The sequence below is a fragment of the Carettochelys insculpta genome, chromosome 14 (genome assembly GCF_033958435.1).
Source record: "Carettochelys insculpta isolate YL-2023 chromosome 14, ASM3395843v1, whole genome shotgun sequence".
NCBI lineage: Eukaryota > Metazoa > Chordata > Testudines > Carettochelyidae > Carettochelys > Carettochelys insculpta.
In genome coordinates, this window is record NC_134150.1 from 19,376,806 (window position 1) to 19,394,670 (window position 17,865).

General features: G+C 40.3%; 1 protein-coding gene across 1 annotated transcript; it reads left to right on the top strand.

Annotated features, from left to right (window-relative positions):
- The first annotated feature begins 8 nt into the window (after positions 1-8).
- Positions 9-17,685, top strand: DNAJA2 (DnaJ heat shock protein family (Hsp40) member A2). Its single transcript, XM_075008792.1, has 9 exons — positions 9-208; positions 3,365-3,424; positions 4,476-4,699; positions 7,914-7,994; positions 8,361-8,494; positions 11,190-11,386; positions 15,916-16,060; positions 16,233-16,360; positions 16,907-17,685. The coding sequence occupies exons 1-9, from the start codon at positions 131-133 to the stop codon at positions 17,093-17,095; spliced, it is 1,236 nt and encodes a 411-aa protein (XP_074864893.1). The 5' UTR covers positions 9-130; the 3' UTR covers positions 17,096-17,685.
- The last annotated feature ends 180 nt before the right edge of the window (positions 17,686-17,865 follow it).

The window sequence follows — 17,865 nt, forward strand, 5'->3', positions numbered from 1 at the left end:
GACGTTGTGCGTGCGTGGGTGACGTGCTAGCGGCCTCTCTCATTCTGCTCCCGGTCTCGTCCTCGGTGCCGGCCCTGGTGCTCCGCGGCCTGTTCTGTCTGCGTCTCTCGACCCGTTGCGTCCCTCCGCCATGGCTAACGTGGCCGACACGAAGCTCTACGACATCCTGGGCGTGCCGCCCGGGGCCACCGACAACGAGCTGAAGAAGGTACCGGGCCGGGCAGGCCAGAGAGGGGCAACCGGCAGGTCACGAGGAGGCCGGGAGGGCCTGGGCTTGGGCAGCTGCAGGTTTGGGTCGGGTTCAGACCGAGGGGACGGTGTGGTAGCGTCCGGGCCTCCGGCCTAGGCCGCGCCGTGAAGCTGGTCGGGGCCTGGCCGCCCGGCCGGCCAGTGCTGAGGGAGGCGACTAGGCCGCAGGGAGGCTAGGGAAGAATCTTGCTGGACAGAGCCGGGGCACAGGCGGTGTGTGGCAGGAGGGGACCATGGCCAGGCGTTCAGTGGGCCCCGTTGTACGGGAGGGGGCGCCAGGGTTTCCCACCCAAGAGTCGCTTGTTCGTCGTCTTGCTTGGTGCCCAGGATGGTGCGTGAGCCTTATCTCTGTGCCCGGTCCGGCGGGCTCTCCGGGGTGCTTTGTTGGCCAGCCCTATAGTGAGTAAAGGGGTTTAGCTGTGAAACCTGCTGCTGCTGAAATGGCGTTTTAGCTAGTACCACTCTCTGATGTGACCTACTTCAGCAGCAGCATAGGCTCCCTTGGGGTCGTCTTCTCCCATTCCTGTGTAAACCGATCTTTCCCAGCCTAAAAGCATGTAAGGAAAATAAGTTGAAGAAAAGAGCCTAAAGTATGGGGAGCTCCATTATGCTGTATTCAGCATGGACATCTAAACATGCATTGGTTTTATTTAATGTTGTCATACAACTTGCTTCCCTCTGAACTGCACCACTTAGCACTTAAAAAGTACATCATAGTGTTGCTTCTGTATTTACTATTCACTGCTTGTGATCATCTGGAATGATGGGTAGTGGTGCTCTTCTAAACAATGCATCTGTAAGTGAGAGCCAAGTTTATATGGTGTGCGCATTGATCCTTATGAAATCATATGTCAAAGATGTCTTGAAAAAAGGAAGCTTTGAAATAATGACAGCCAAATATGATGGTAATTTGCACTAAGTACGATATTGTACCTTCTAGGGCTGCAGTAGAACAACCCTATAGGCTCTTATCCTGAAATTAGTTATGAGTATCTGTGCACTTGACAAATTCCATTCAGCAAAATATGGACTGTTGAGGTGCATGTTTACTTGCAGGATTTGGGCCCTAGTGTATGTCTGCAGTGCAGCTGGTGGCTGGGTAGCAAGTCTCATGATGGTGAGGCTCAAATTGACATGCTAAAATAGCACTCTGGTGGTTGTGGCTCCAGCAGAAACTCAGGCTAGCCACCTGAGCTCAGCCCCAGGAAACTGGGTGGGTTCAAGTGTCCAGTAGCTATGTCCACACTGCTGTCTTTAGCATGCTACTTTGAGTTATCTCCCCAGACTGGGAGGCATGCTCCTGGCTCCTGCATAGACAAGTCCATAATGATCTGCTAAAGGTCTGTGAGAACAAGAATGTTAAAGCTAAAGTACAATTTAAAAAAAAAAAAACAGAAAACTGATAACTACTAGCATAACCCTTTACATCGACATCCTTATAGTCTCAAAGGGGTAACCATGTTGGTGCTTTTCTGAAGCTACAGACTTAACATACCTATTTTTTGGTAATGAGCTTTTGTGGGTAAGACCCACTTTGTCAGTTTTTATGACATCTGATGAAATGGGTTTTAACCTCATGGAAGATAATAAAATTGTTAGTCTTTGAGATGCTACAGGACAGCTTTTTTTATAGGGTATTATAAAAGTGCTTTTCTGATTCTGCTTAATCACATATGCCAGAGTAAGTGTCCACACAATGAGTTATACCGGAATACTCAATGTTGACAAGGTCTGGGGACTTTGCAGTTGACTCTTTCAGTGCATTCTAGAATACACTGGGTTGTAATCAAGGTTCCATTTGTTAACTCTGGCTAAGTTTTACAATAATTCATGCCCCTTGTTTACATGCATGAATGCAGATATCATAATTATGCAATGAAAGGGGGTTTATACTTATAAAGCAGTATCATTCCAGTCATCCCTGCACAAAAGAGGGAGCTACATTCTCTAGAGAGAACTTTTAGTTTCAATGAAAATAACACAAATATAATTCAAATGCAACATTCTAGGTAAATAGGTCAGTTGAAAATGATGTGGAGAGTTTATGTAAAACCATACTGCAGAAAGGAAAAAACACATGTAAACCCTTCTCAGTACTCTGCTTTTTCTTGATCTTGAGAAGTTTAGGTCTCTACTCTCTGAGCAGTTAACTTTTTTTTCAAAATTTCTATATTAGTAGAGTTTTGGCTCTTCATAACAAGTAACAGATGAAGCTGATTTTGAGACATCCTAGTAAAAAGTTCCCAAATTAAATAGTGGTAGCAGGAAAGTAGGTTATTCTAACTTGTATGCTAAATATGGTTGCTTAGGTACAGCGAGAAATGTTCTAAAGGAAAGTAGCCATTTGAAAACCATTTCGTACAGATTCTGCTTTACTTCCTTGTGCTACTATTCCAAAACATTTGAGTTAAAATATTAGTCCTCATAATTTTGTCCATGTACTTTATTCAGAGTGGGGCTAAATCTTCCTTGAAGTGAGTAGGGAAGAGCATGAATAAACTGTCAATGTGAATGGATTGATTGGGTTGGGTAAGAACCTGAGGCAGCCATTTTGTTGTGAATATATTGATGGACTCCTGAGGGACATGACAAATCAGGAATTTAATCATGGTTTAGTTACTATGGTATTTAAATTCATACTCTCTAGCTAATGATAATCCTCAGCCTTTGTTCACATTTGGAAATTAGTTTTATAATAGTAATGAATTCTGTACAAACAGTTGGTTGAGCTCATTTTCAGTGTAATACAGAAAATCAGCAGGTAAATGGCTAGTTTTTGTAATACCTGAATTACCCTATGCACTGTGTAGATCTGTCAAATCCATAAATGGGTAGTTAATGTGAGTCAGTAAAACAAAATATCAGGTACTTTTTTTGAGGTGTAAATGGACCAAACTAATTTATTTGGTTTTTGTTCTAATGGACTTTTTTGCTTTATAGCCAAATTCTGACTGAGTATTGTTTACTTGATTATTGACTTAAGTAGGTGGTTGCACACTTAAGGGAGACATTTGTATCTTTCCCTAACAAGTACAGGGTCAGTTAATCAATTTGATGTATTTTGATACCTGGAATCCATCATAGACTTAACAACTCCTTTTTTTTGGTCCTTTAGGCATACAGAAAACTGGCCAAGGAATACCACCCTGATAAAAATCCAAATGCAGGAGACAAAGTAAGATATTTTTCTCCCTTTCTGAAACATGTATTTGCATTGCCATTGTATTGAGGGGCACAATACAGAAGACTTGGGGAAGGTGGGCCGGAAGGGAGATCCTGGGTTGCTCTTACATTCAAAAAGTCTTTGAAGTAGGTGGGACAAATGGTACCAAGAGCTTAGTCCATCAAAATGAGTTACTGTATAGTTAGCAAAAGCCTCCAATCACCACCTGCCTTGCTGGGGTTAGCTAGCTGTCCTTTGACGCAGTGTGGAAGAGGTGAGTGTTTGGGATGTTTGTGAAGATGGAGGAAGCAGTTCTGCAGATCTTTCCTGGAAGTGTTTTCCACTCACAAGAGATGCAAGTGTTTGAAAGAGGTGCAAACAATGAATTCAGGGGGTCACCTTCAAGGTCAAATAGATTAAAGCAGGGCCCAGTTAAGTGACATGTCTTGAGTGAAAAAATATTTAAATGAGGGTTAATGTGCTAGAAAAGCCCTCTAACACTTAGGAAAATTAACACTTCTGAAGCCGGGTTAGTTGGCTTTGTGGACTACAGTAGGTGAGTGTTGCTTGAACCACTGTGGAGGGCTCTCATGTTGTTCAGCTAACGTGATGAAAACGTCCTTTTGGACTACTGAGATAGAACCTTAGACGTCATCTAGATTACAGCTTTAAGAATGTTAATACTTAGCTAATGTTCATGTAGTAACAACATGCTTAAATCCCAGTCCTGACAAGGCCTTGGAGGTAAAAATAAGAAGCCTGTGCTAGGGTAATGAAGGGGAAACCAATAGATATGTAAAGATGATATGAATCTTTCATGATAAAACAACGAAAAAACAGGGATGCATAAAAACACAGGTAAGTCTGCCTGTTCTAAAGGTCAAAATATAGACTGCATTGGAATGTGGAAGAGTATTTCGGATGGTGCACTTCCTCATGCATAAAAGGGTGAAGTGGAGCTATAAATTAGATGCTAGCACTTCCTTTGTGAATACCTTCCAAGTAAATTTGTTTCTGTTTATGTAAAAGTAACTGATGGACTTTTCCCTCACTGCTTTTTCAGTTCAAAGAAATAAGCTTTGCCTATGAAGTTCTGTCAAATCCCGAGAAACGTGAGTTATATGATCGGTATGGTGAACAGGGCCTTCGAGAAGGCAGCAGTGGAAGTAGTGGAATGGACGATATTTTCTCCCATATTTTTGGTGGTGGATTGTTCAGTTTCATGGGTAGTCAGAATAGAAGTCGCAATGGTAGAAGAAGAGGAGAAGATATGATGCATCCACTTAAGTAAGTGTCTTGATACTGTATAAGGTGAACTTGGTCTGATAATTTATTGATGGAGGGGGATAGGGAACCTGCAGTTCATGATGCATTTAACCCACAGGCTCTGCTTGATGAGGTAGGAAGCGGTTCTTTGTGTTGCTCTTCTCCCTCCCCATGGCTGGGGCAATGGCAACTCAGGGAAACTTTTTCCCTGTGCTTGTTTGTAGGCTCCATCCGTATAATTCCCCCAGACAGTGGGGGACAGTGGCACCGTATGTGCCTGCCCTGAGAGCTGTTCCAAATAGGTCTTCCCCGTCCTAGCCTCTTGCTGCACTCAACTTCTGCCCAGACCCTACTCCCAGCCACTCCTGCACCCAGCTTCCCACTCAGACCCCTTTCCCACTGCCACCCCAACCTGCACTCTACCTCCTACACAGACCTAGCTCCCCACCACCCCCATTACACAAAATGGCCTCCTTATTTGTGGCCCTAGCCTAGAGCCTAACCCACAGAAGCTACTAGCCATGGTCCCCCAGAAGAATTACTCTGGCCTTGGGGTTAAGCCCTAAGTCTCAGCATTCCAACCTTCTGCTAGGGCAGGAACATGAGTAGGAGTGAGAGGAGTCTTGTTTTGATGGGGGTGGGGGGAGTGTTTTTCCCTGCCCCGCTTCACAGCGGGGGACTACATCTGTGAGGGTGTTTTTTCTTTCTCACTTGGAGGCCAGGTCAGCAAGCAGTGTGCCTCCACTGACCCACAGAAAAAAAAAATCAGTTGGCTCCTGACCCAGAAAAGGTTCATAACACCTGTGTTAGCAAGCGGTCTTGGGGAGGTAGCTGTGTTAGTGTGTATGTTCATCCATTGCCAGTTCATTCAGAAGGTCTCTATTGTTCCTGTGTATGTCCACAACAAACAAGCATACTCAAATTAATTGAAAATATAACTTCTACATTTCCATACTTTCTGCACTGAAAGTTTGCCTTGGGTAATAAAGTTTTAAAAGAATAATATACATGGTTGTAATTTCAAGTCAGAGGGTCTATATTTTATTAGTGTGTAAACACTGCTTATTTTTATAAACATTTAAATCTTGTCTATTCTTGAGTGATTTACCCATATAACTGTCTAAATTGTTTGATCATAAATGGCCAAAAGTTGTTCAATGAGAGACACTAGCCTTCCAACCTACAGGTAGTTTGGTGCTATGTGAGATCAGTACCTAACCTGAATATTTTATTTGAACCTAGAAATTTGGTCCTTGGAAAATTAATTCCCTTAGATTTGAAAATGACTGTTCTTCATTTCACTGGGTGCCTACAGGCATGTTGTTTTGCTGGGATATTCTGATAGGAAATTTTGAAGCTCTATTCATTACCATCGGAAAATAATTGTAACCTCTTATTAACAAGTTGTATCCTTAACATAAATAGTCAAGTGTTCTGACCTTCAGAATAAATAGAGCTACTTAATAGTCACTAGCTGAATCGTTCTGGGAGATAGAGCTCATAGTGCATTTTTGGGTTACCATTTTATACTTTTATCCTGGGACCAGTGTGAAAACAAATACAGATTTCTGATTTCTCTATTAATGCAAAGCAGAAATTGCTTTTGGCAAATGAGTTGCAGATACTGATCTTTGGGTATCCTAGTTGTCCATGTTTAAAAAAATAAATAAAACCCTATATTTTTCTGTGATCAAAATGCAATGCTGAACTTTAGTTTTGTTACCCACAAATATATATGCCCACATGCCTGTGTGTATTTTTTATATGTGTATATATGAAATATTGTGTGTGTGTTTAAAAAAAAGCTCAACACACAGTTTTTAAAGAAGTTCAAAGTCAGGTAGTGCCATCAATCACAGCAATACAACTTACAGAATTACAATATGCGTTTCTTACATATACGGACAGAGGTATTTGGTAGTATATATTTTCAAAACACTTTAAATACCCAAAAAGGTTTCTGTCAGCTGAAATGTTATAATATGTAGAATCAGTTTGGTGCACGTAAGATTGTTGTTAGATTTATGTGGATCTCCTAGGTAATAAGTTTGGGCAGCAATGGAATAAGTGACACTGATATTTCAGTGTAATTTAGTTAATGTTTTTATTTCTCACAAAATATAAAAATAAAAATTCCCTTTTAAAAATATGCAATTCGTGCCATTTTCCAAAGTTAATGGATTTTCAGGGATCCCTGTTCATTTTCATAAGCCTGCAACTTACTTTTGCTGCTGTTCTTCTGCAAGCTAAGCAGCTTCTTTGACTTCTTGCACTGTAGCCTTGGCCACTCCTCAAATTAAGTGCTTGGTAATACCTGGTTTTGCATGCCAGCTCTTTGTCTAGTAACTAGTATGGTACAAGCATACTATACATTAACCCTTTGTAGTCTCATGACCAATGTTCCCTCTAATTTTTTTTCCATTCATGAGCAGAATAAATTTTGCAATAAGGAAAGTGCAAATGTGCATTACCCCTAGAAACACACATGCTGCCAGCTGTGAGCACTCCGCTAGTACTGATAAAACTACTATGTATATATCAACTTTATAACTGTACTGATAAAAACAAAATAGTTAGCAAATCTGACTGCTGAAGTGGTCGTGGAAATATACCACACTATATCAACACAACACTTTTCCAATGGAAAAAAGGTAAAATTCAACTCCTAGTATGAATTCTTATGGTAAATAGTAAATGATAACTATTAGTCAAAACTGTTGGGAATTGTCTTGCTCCCATCTGAGACCTGTTTTAGATCCCTTGTAAACTCTTCTTAATTCTTCAGAAGACTAGACTAAATGTACATTTGTGGTTGAGCTCTACCTTAGCCCTGGCTTCTGACTAATGTAGAGCTTTTCCCTGAGGTATGTGCATTTTCAGTTGCATAGTTCTTAATGGGAATACACCAAATCTGCAACTGTTCTGCGAAGTCTGACTTAAAATCCTAAAAAAAAAGGGCCCTTTGTTTTTAATAACTGCTTATTTTAATGTAGCCTTTGTTACATTGTTAGTATATAGAATTTTACTTGCACAAAACTTCCTATTTTAATATCTCTTCTGCCTATGGCTAGGTTTTTTTTAAAGAAGTATTTGTAGAGAAGAGTGAAGTTTGCTGCAATCTTAATTTTTGTTGAGAACTGTCTAGAAAGTAGCTTGGACCTGAGCTAGACTATTAAAATGAATTTTTCCCAATATGATTATTGGAATACTAATACTGAAGAACTTTATTTTCTAGAGTGTCTTTAGAAGATCTGTATAATGGAAAGACAACTAAACTACAGCTTAGCAAGAATGTCCTTTGTAGTTCATGTAATGGGTAAGTTTATATTTTTCATTTACATTGGTGAAACTTGTTGGCTGCTTTCTTATTCTTAAATGTTACACTGTCATTTAAATTGGTATCTAGCAGGATGTGTAATACTTCTTCACATGTCAGGTAAGAACATGTTGAAGCATGGAAGTTAACACCAAAATTAAAAAGGAAACTACCAAAATCTAACCTCTAATGCAGTTTGTCTCTCTGTGAAACCTTGAAAAGACATCCTCTTTATCTTAGTGATTAGCCTAATTGCAACTGACAATGTGTCAGTGTCATTGGAGGTGTAAAAACAACTTGGGTATTTTTCATGTAATTCTCAAAATAATTCTAATTGTAATCTAACTGGCAACTTTTCCAATTTAGTCAGGGTGGGAAGTCCGGAGCTGTTCAGAAGTGTAGTGCTTGCCGAGGTAGAGGTGTGCGTATCATGATCAGACAGCTGGCTCCTGGAATGGTGCAGCAGATGCAGTCTGTATGCTCTGATTGCAATGGAGAAGGTAGGCCAGCTCTTTCCTATGTTTTTGAAAATGTTGGAAGTGGTTAGATATCTAGTGTTCAATAGTAAATTGTCACATCTCATCTGGAGAATGAGGTTTTTTTTTTTGTAATTTAGTGAAATTTGATCCTAAGCTGTAAAGGGTACTTATTCATGTATCAGAACAGGAACACAATTTTGCAGTTTGCAGTCTGCTTAAGGGAGGATTGGAACCTGAACAGCAAGTACTAGTGCTTGGAAACGTTTAGATACGCTTGCTTCAGTCTCTTGGTATGTGGTGCTAGCACTATAAAATGCATTTATTCTGATGGGATAAATTAAGTAATCAGCATATCCCCATTTTAAATCAAAGCATTTCAGAGCACTGACTTCAATCAGTATTTGTTCTTTTGAGTCATTTTTTTCCTGAAGAGAGGGTGATTGTCCTTTTATTTGTAACCAATGAAATATGTTGATATGGCAACTGTGTATAGGCTTTACATTAAATTGGGTGTTGATTCTTGTTAGCTGTGATGCACTGTATCTATACACTGAAGCAATTAGGAAGTTAAACTGACATTTAAATGTGTAAGTTTTATGATAGAAAATGGTGAATGATCCATTTATTTACGATTTTTACTTGTATTTTTGTTAATCTTTGGATGAATGTTTGAATTTAAATGGCTTTCTTAAATGAAATTACATTCGTGTCCTGGAAATATAACGCACAATTTATGGAAGCAGTTTTCCATTTAAAATTATTTATTTATTAAACAAAGGAAATGTGTGCACTTAATTGATTATTTCTGGAGTCATGTCCTTCAGAATTTTTGAACTAGTAGATCTCATCCTTTCACTCACTTTTCTTCATCGTTTGGAAGAGAGACACTTTCCAAGAGGAAGCTTTCCTTCAAACTAGGCATCAAATATGCATTCTTTAATTTATTTGAAATGATCATAGTAAATTTATGTCATCTCAAATTTAATCAGTCTTCTTGGATTTCCTAAATATTATCAGTTTCTCTTTCAGAAAAACATGTTAAAATCCATATGCATCTTAAACAGTTTTTCATGTTCTGAAAGATGGCAATAATAGTGTTACAGCCTACAGTAGTTTTGTTGATTTGGGTACATCTGTGATAGTGAATTAAACATCCTCTGTCTTAAATATATTTCCTGGATCTTTCTTAATTTATGCAGCACGAATTTTTTTTTTTTTTGAGATCTTGTGCTTGTGCGTGATACAATTAGCTGAAAATTCTGAATGTTGAGCTTTTAATAGTCGTGGCTTTTGGCAATATGATTTTATCCTATAACCAGTCAAACTTTTTACCTAATAACTGAAAAATTTTGTGGCTTCCTGTTTTGAGCTAGTTAACTTTGCCTGATTTAATGTATATGCATAGTTCCAGTAGGACTGGACACATCTGCTGCATTCTAGTGTTCTGTACGCTTGTTTTTCATCAGAGTATGGCTTCAGTTTCAGAGTAACTGAATACCTGTCCAGAACAATTGCTTCTGTTTGCAATACTTAAATAAAAGATGTGATATACGCTGTACTAACAACTGAAGTAATGAGATTGTGCAGGATAGTTACCTTGTACTTTCTGGTTATTCTGATCTAGTATAATCGAAGCAAACCCTTATTAAATACCTGTCTTCTAAGAATATACCCAAATGCACTAGGAAAGTCTCTTAAAGTATTGGATATTTTTAGATAACCACCCTGCAGTCTTCTAGAAAGCAATTATACTGTTAAAGGTGAAAGGCAAAGCACAAATGTTTGCTCTTTACTAATTGTCGAAGTGTAAAAATGCTTTAAAAGTGAACATACATGCTAAGAATGTTGGGGCGTCCTTGCAGGAGAATTTGAATGGTGATGGTCATGCTAAGCTTTAACTTGATCTACTGCTTTACATGTTTCCTCTCCCTTGTTTACTGTATCTGCTCCATGATTACATCCACACTTAGAGTGATCTTGCTCACCATCTAAACCAATGTTAATAGCAGTGTAAATGGGTCAGATGGCTCAGGTGAGTAAAGAGCCCTACATACCTGAACTGCTACAGATGAACATCCTATGCGGTTCTCTACACATCCAAGCTGTGCCTCCCACACTTACGCTGCTATTTTGAGCAGTGTAATTTCCTCCTGGTAGAGCCTTATCCCTAAAGTATGAAATTGGGCCTCCCCATCTCTGAAAAGAACTGCTCCTTGGTTTTAGTTATGTCCCATTACCATTCAGGTTTCTCAAATTTTTCATGATTTCCCCTAGCAAAATGAGGAAAAGAAGAACCGGACTGCTTGTAACTTGCTGGGTTTTTTTTTTAAGTATGGAGGGGGGCCTTTTTTATACATGAAAGAGCACTAAAAGCCACAGACAAAGCCTGCTTTGCTTTGCAGGGCTTTTTTAAGTGCTCATGTTGCTTGGAATTGCACTGGAAGTAATGGTTCTTGTTCCATTGGGTTTACAATCTGAATTCTAACTTCAAGATCGTTTTGTGGGATTTCAGAGAATCTCATGTCTCAATGCCTTTTTGATGGTACTTCTCTTCAGGCTAGTACTAGATTGGCTTCCCCTTTGTGGGAGGACACAACACTTCATGCAGCTTTTTTCCCCAAAATGACCTGAGGTTGGTTCTCTTGCACACATGCCACAATGTAAGGTAAAATAAGGAAGAAAAGCATTGAAAAACTAAAACTCGTTCTTTCTCTAGGTGAAGTTATTAATGAAAAAGACCGCTGTAAAAAATGTGAGGGGAAGAAGGTGATCAAAGAAGTAAAGATTCTTGAAGTCCATGTAGATAAAGGCATGAAACACGGGCAGAGGATTACATTTACTGGAGAAGCGGATCAGGCCCCAGGAGTGGAACCAGGAGACATTGTGCTCCTGCTCCAAGAAAAGGAGAATGAGGTAACTTGTGACTTCATAGGTGAAGTAAAGTTGGTGGGTTTTTTGTATTCATATTTCTGATTGGAGGATAGTGTACAGACAGTTACCTAGATTATTTTCAATAAACAACTAAGAGAAATTTAAGCATGCACGGCTTGCTCCTAGGCTCTGGGGTGGAGTTGAGGGTGAGGGGCTTGGAGTGTGGGAGGGGACTCTGGAGTGGGTGCTCTGGCTGGAGGATGGAGTCAGGGATGTGGAGTGCAGAAGGTGCTCCGGGCTGAGGCAAGGATTGAGGTATGGGGGGAATGCATGGCTCTGACAATTAGGGTGGGAGGAACTTTGGGGGTTGGAGTTTGCTGGGGGAATGAGGGCTTTGCCAATTGAGGAATACCCTTTATGGGAGAGCTAGGGATGAGATATATGGGATGCAGTAGGAGATTCCAAGCAGGAGTAGGGATTTGGGGTGCAGGAAGGGGTTGGAATACAGGATCCTGAGGGCACTTATTGCAGGTCCCAGTAAGCAGCTGCTAGGTCCCTCCAACCCTTAAGAGCTGGGCAGCCAGGGAGGCTTTGCATGCTGCCTTGTGCTTTCAGGCACAGCTCCTGGCCAGTGGAAGCTGCAAAGTTGGCACACAGGCTGGGGCAGCACATGGAGCTCCCCTGGCAACCTGTGGAGCTAGTGGCTTCAGGGACCTTGTGGATGCTTCCAGGAACTGAACGGGGCAGGTAGGACACCTACCTTAGCCCAAGGATGGCTAGGACTTAGTGGGGAGGGAGATGAGTGCATAAGTGGGGCCCACAGACCCCTGGACTCTAGTTTAAGAAATGATGGGTTTGAAGAGTTTCTTTCAACATGGAGAGGAGCATACCACAAATCCCACTTTTGTCAATGTGGTCATAAAAAGTTATTCTAACTGAAGCAGGTTGACCCTTTGGAGACTGACTGCTATGAATAGCCATTCCTGTTGTGTCCCTCCAACCCTGGCATGCAATAAGTAAAGCTGAGCATAAACCTACCTGAATTTTTCAGTGGCTTGCAGATGAAAAAGGGGAAACTGTGCTATCCGCTTCTGTTTGACCTAGAAGGGTGACACGTGGGTTTGGATATATTAACCCAGATAAGTAGCATGGACGTGTTGATGGTGCAGTAATACTAGAACTGCTCCTCTTTTTCTACCCAAGCTGTAAACCTTTGCATTTGGCTATCTGCATTTTTATTCTGTCTTGGCACACTGCTGTTTCTACATAATAAGTACCTTGGAGAGTATTGGGTTTTTATTTATTTGAACAAGTACATATTTCAGTAGTTAAGCAGAGTGTACTGTATCAGAAACTTATTCTGAGGCTACACTCTGCTAAACTACTGGAGCATATGCATTAAGCTGCAGTATGCAGCAAAATCCACAGGAATGTGTCTATGCTTTAACATGGTAATTACTCTTGGCAAAGTTCAGAGCATTAGGTGAAAAGTGATACAGGTGATGGTTGAGTATTATGAAAACATCATGTGAAACTCTAGCATGTAAACTGTTTCTTTACTGGTGTTCCAGACACACATTGCAGCGTTGTGAATTTAGAATTTCAGGCTTGTACAAAGGGGCGGAAGGGATGCTAATGTACCGCCCCTCCCCAACTAGCTTGGCCAGGGATTACCAGGGCAGGTAGATGGCAGCAACAACTGCCACAGGGGATTGCCTGCTTCCTTATCCCCACCACTCACCGGCAGGGTTCAGCAGGTCAGGGGGCCAAGACAGAGCTCTACATGATGAATGCTGGGGCGGAGGGAAGGGAGACTGTGAGGAGGTGATCCCCTGCAGTTGCTGCTGGCTATTATCCCAGGTACTCCTGCCCTTCCCAGGCCAAGTGAAGGGTGGGGAGAATTTTCACGATGGGTTTGGGGTGGGGGGTGTCCTTGGGTCAAGTAGGGGAGGGGGTTTTTGGGCTGGGGGAGGGAATGAGGTTGGGACATTGGGGGGGTGGGGCTTAGGTCAAGTAGGGGTTGGGGGTGTTTGGGCTGGGGGGATGTTGCAGCCTGGCAGAGGAGAGGGCTCTTGGACAGCTGGGCTGGGGAGGCCAAACAGTGGCCGATTGGAGGGAAGACCGGGGGGGGGGGGGGGGGGGCTGGAGGGGCCAGGGCCAGCTGGGATAGCTGCTGTGGGGGTGGAGGGGGGGTCCATGTTTACAAAAAAGCACCCTCCCTGAAATTCCTGCATACATTGCTGATTTTCATTACTGAAATATGTATTAATTTAGTCATTGGGCAGTAGGAAAACACTGAATAAAAACCTAAAGTAATATTTGTCTGAAAAAACAGAAAGCAGTCAAGCAGCACTTTAAAAACTAGCAAAATAGTTTATTAGGTGAGCTTTCGTGGGACAGACGCACTTCTTCAGACCATAGCCAGACCAGAACAGACTCAATATTTAAGGCACACAGAACCAAAAACAGTAAGCAAGGAGGACAAATCAGAAAAAGATAATCAAGGTGAGCAAATCAGAGTGTGGAGGGGTGGGGTGGGGAGGTCAAGAATTAGATTAAGCCAAGTATGCAGACAAGCCCCTATAGTGACTGTTACTTGTCTGAAAAAATCTGTACAATGATTAATGCTGATTTGAATTCCAACATCAAAGCACTTGACCCAACCTCTGTGTGGTATCCCTACCTACTCTTTGCTTCTCCCAACTTCTTGGCTGTCTTTTGGCTGAAGGGAAAGGAAGGCTAGAAGGATAAGTAGTGTGACTTTGAGTCAGGTACTACTCGTGCTAATGACAGATCAGAAATTCTAGGATTTGAAATACACCTTCTCAGTCTTGGTCTCTTTTGATCTAACTATATATCTGCTATTATACAGTCATATGGAAAAAAACAAATTATGGGTATCTCTTTTTTTTTGCTATGACCATGTCAACCAGTAACTCTACAGGTCAGTCCTCTGTTGCTTTTTAATAAGCATGTTGCAGTTCATGAGTATGTGGATAAGATTGCTAATATACTTATTGGGGTGGGGGAGAAATGGTGACTTTGAAAGGTGTTTGTTACAGGAGTTGGAGAGGACCCTGAAGCATTAAATAATTTTGGTATCGAAACTTTAGCGTACTGAAAAACTTGAGGAAAGGTAAGTATAGGTCTGCTGTTGCCACTTAAATCTCAGTAAAATCTTTGCAGCTCACTGCATTTGGAGCTGAAGGCCTGAATAGTTCTGAAAATGCTTGTCATCTGGATGACTTCTTCAATGATGGGAGAACTAAGGCATTGACAGATTCTTAAATTTGGGTTTAACAGGAGAAAAGATGACTTTTACCTGAATGTGTTTGGGTCTGCAGGCAGCATGAAACCACAACAAGAATTTTAATAGTTGATATACTATAGTTGAGACTAAAATGAACTCCTGGTTCCAAAAACTACGTGCTCTTAGGGAAAAACTCTCTTCTCCCAAGCATCAGTATATAACAGTTCCCATATATTTTATTTTTAAACACAGACATCAATGCTGAAGAAAAGCTTTCCTGCAAGCCTTTTCTTGTTGTGCAAGAAAGGGCAATTGTGAGAATGAAACCATCAACCAAGTTTTATATGCTGTTACAGATATTTAGAGTATAGTCTTTGAAAACAGAGAAAAGCTTCAGGTATATGTAAAAAGGGGGAAGAATAACAGCCTTTCTGGTCTCTTGTGTGGGCTAACAATCAGACATTGATTCCTCTATTCATTTAAAGCAGCTGTGATCTTGCTTGACTATCTAGATTGCAATTAAAGCAACTATTAACAGCTAGTTTGGGCTCAGTCCCGAGGACTTGGAAAAACACTTCTGTTTCATATATAATAAGATACTTCCAGTTTTTTAAATGCACTGAAGATAGTTATGGAAAACTTCATGCTAAAGATAACTGAATGCTTATAATGGTTGCAACACTTTAGCAGTAAGTTTGAAATATTACTGTAGTGGAGTGAAAAATCTTAATTTTTAATTGTAAGCAGACTGTCTTCACAAACCACCCCGCCCTTTGTTTAATCGGAAAATAGGGACGTAGCTTTAATATGAAAACTTTGAGACTAAGTGAATGTCTTTAAATATATAATTTTATTTCCTGGTCTGCACTGTTGTGATTTTTGTCTTTGAAGGATCTTCTAATCTAACTCAGTCTGTTGTAAAGTCAGTAACACTTCACAGCTCTAACTTTTTTCCAGTGAATATGGAACCAGAGTCACAAAAGTAAACATCTGTATATTACATGTCACACAATATTCAGCTCTGGGGCCCTGCTTAATTGTGGAAAGCAATGACTGGTGTAGGTGTGGAGTTTTATCCTTACATGAGTGCTAACTTTAAAGGCTACAGTTTTATAACATATGGATTTTATTACTGCAGGATTGTATTAAGAAACACTTCATTGTACACAAGGACTTTTGTAAGTAGAACTACATGGAGGATCTTTGCTTTTGGGTATATAACCAGATTGAATTGTTGGGGGAAACCAGACCATGGGCAGGTGCTATCCGGCAGCAATTAGTATAAGAATGCAGATGACAATGATTGATGTCTGATTCTTAGGTGTTCCAGAGGGATGGAAATGACTTGCACATGACACACAAGATAGGACTTGTTGAAGCACTGTGTGGATTTCAGTTCACATTTAAACATCTGGATGGACGTCAGATTGTGGTAAAATACCCTCCTGGCAAAGTAATTGAACCAGGTAAGCCTTAATTTTATGAGTACTTATTTGGATACATTTGAAATATGTCAAATTTTTCTCATACTCTTGTAACTTGCAGCCTTTCTTGCAGAAAGACAGAAAAATTACTTCATCAGACAGAAAACTGGTACATTAAAGGCTTTCTTAAACTAAGTCTTTTGCTGTATTATAGGTTGTGTTCGTGTAGTTAGAGGTGAAGGAATGCCACAATATCGTAATCCCTTTGAAAAGGGGGATCTTTACATTAAATTTGATGTGCAGTTTCCTGAAAATAACTGGATTAGCCCAGACAAACTCTCAGTAAGTACTCCTTCATTTTGATCAAACATGTTTTGAGATGTGGTGTCTTATGGGCTTACTGTATTGTACCCCATGCACGCACTTTCCAGTAGTTCCATTTTACTATAGGTTACAGTGCACAAGTGATTTTAAAAACCTTCCTTTGAAATCGGTCAGTTTCCATGAAAACCCTCCTAGAACATCAACCTTCCTGTGAGATTCTGGAAAGGGGGAATACCAAGTCTTGAAAACTGCTCTAGTAATAGCTGCTCTATCACAAGGACAAAGGAAAAAGTGGCTGTTTTGATTTCTGATGGTCAGTTCTTGCTTCTTTGTAGCCTTGACTATGAGAAAGTTGGACCGCTAAAGTACTAATTTTAACCAAGGCAAATTGGTGCAAACTTATTTTAGATAACTTTGATATTCCTAACTCATTTTAAAGACACACCTATAGTTAAACCGGTGCAACTTAATTATGCAGATATGCCCTAAGAATGAAGTAGAGATATAGGCCAAACACTAACAGCTCTGCCTTCTGATGACACTGACTATTCCTTTTATTGGTAGGAACTTGAAGATCTTCTCCCAGCTAGACCAGAAGTTCCCACTATAATTGGTGACACAGAAGAAGTAGATCTTCAGGAATTTGATACTACTCGTGGATCAGCTGGTGGCCAGAGGCGCGAAGCCTACAATGATAGTTCTGATGAAGAAAGCACTCATCATGGACCTGGGGTACAGTGTGCCCATCAGTAAACATTTGTCTAAAAAGTTGCACAAGGATTTTCTTTCAAGTTTTGCCTGACTTATTTTCAGCAATCCAGTGGGATTGTATAAACAATCCAGATGAACCAATGGACATGTATTGCTGTATGTGTAACTTTTAAATTGGTCTATAGTATCTACAGAGTGTATAATTTAAACTAACCACAAAGCTTACATCTTCATTTTGACTGTTCTGTAGCAGAATAAAGCACTTGAAAGGAAGACGAGACTCCTTTTCACATGGGTTTTAAGTTTGTCCTTGTATTTGTGCTTGATTTTTACCAGTTGTGTAGATTTTAAGTTTCATATTTTAAATTCAAATTCTACATTGTAAAGTTTGTGTACAACTTGTCCCGAGGCTTGATATTTGGCTGCACCTGCGTAAGCTGCTACAAATAGAATAAAGAATTTCATAGCCTGTATCTATCATTTTTAGATGCATGGTAAATAAACGATTTACAGATAATGGGATTAGAGCTGATTGGGAACAAAAGCAGGTTAAATTAGAAGTGGTTGTAAAAGTCTTTTTACCATCTTGTGAGGTTTCTGGAAGTAAATAAAAGCGGTTGGTGTATAATATACTCCCTTCCCCTTGTCACACTTATTTATCTAAAGAGATACACCAAAACTTGATTCTGCCTCACTAGTTCCTTTGTACTTGTTTTAGTGTAGCACCTATAAGTACTACTAAAACAGCTCCCCTGTATTTGACTAAGTGCTGTATAATCTTTGTCCCTGTCTCAGCATTAAATCCAGTGAAA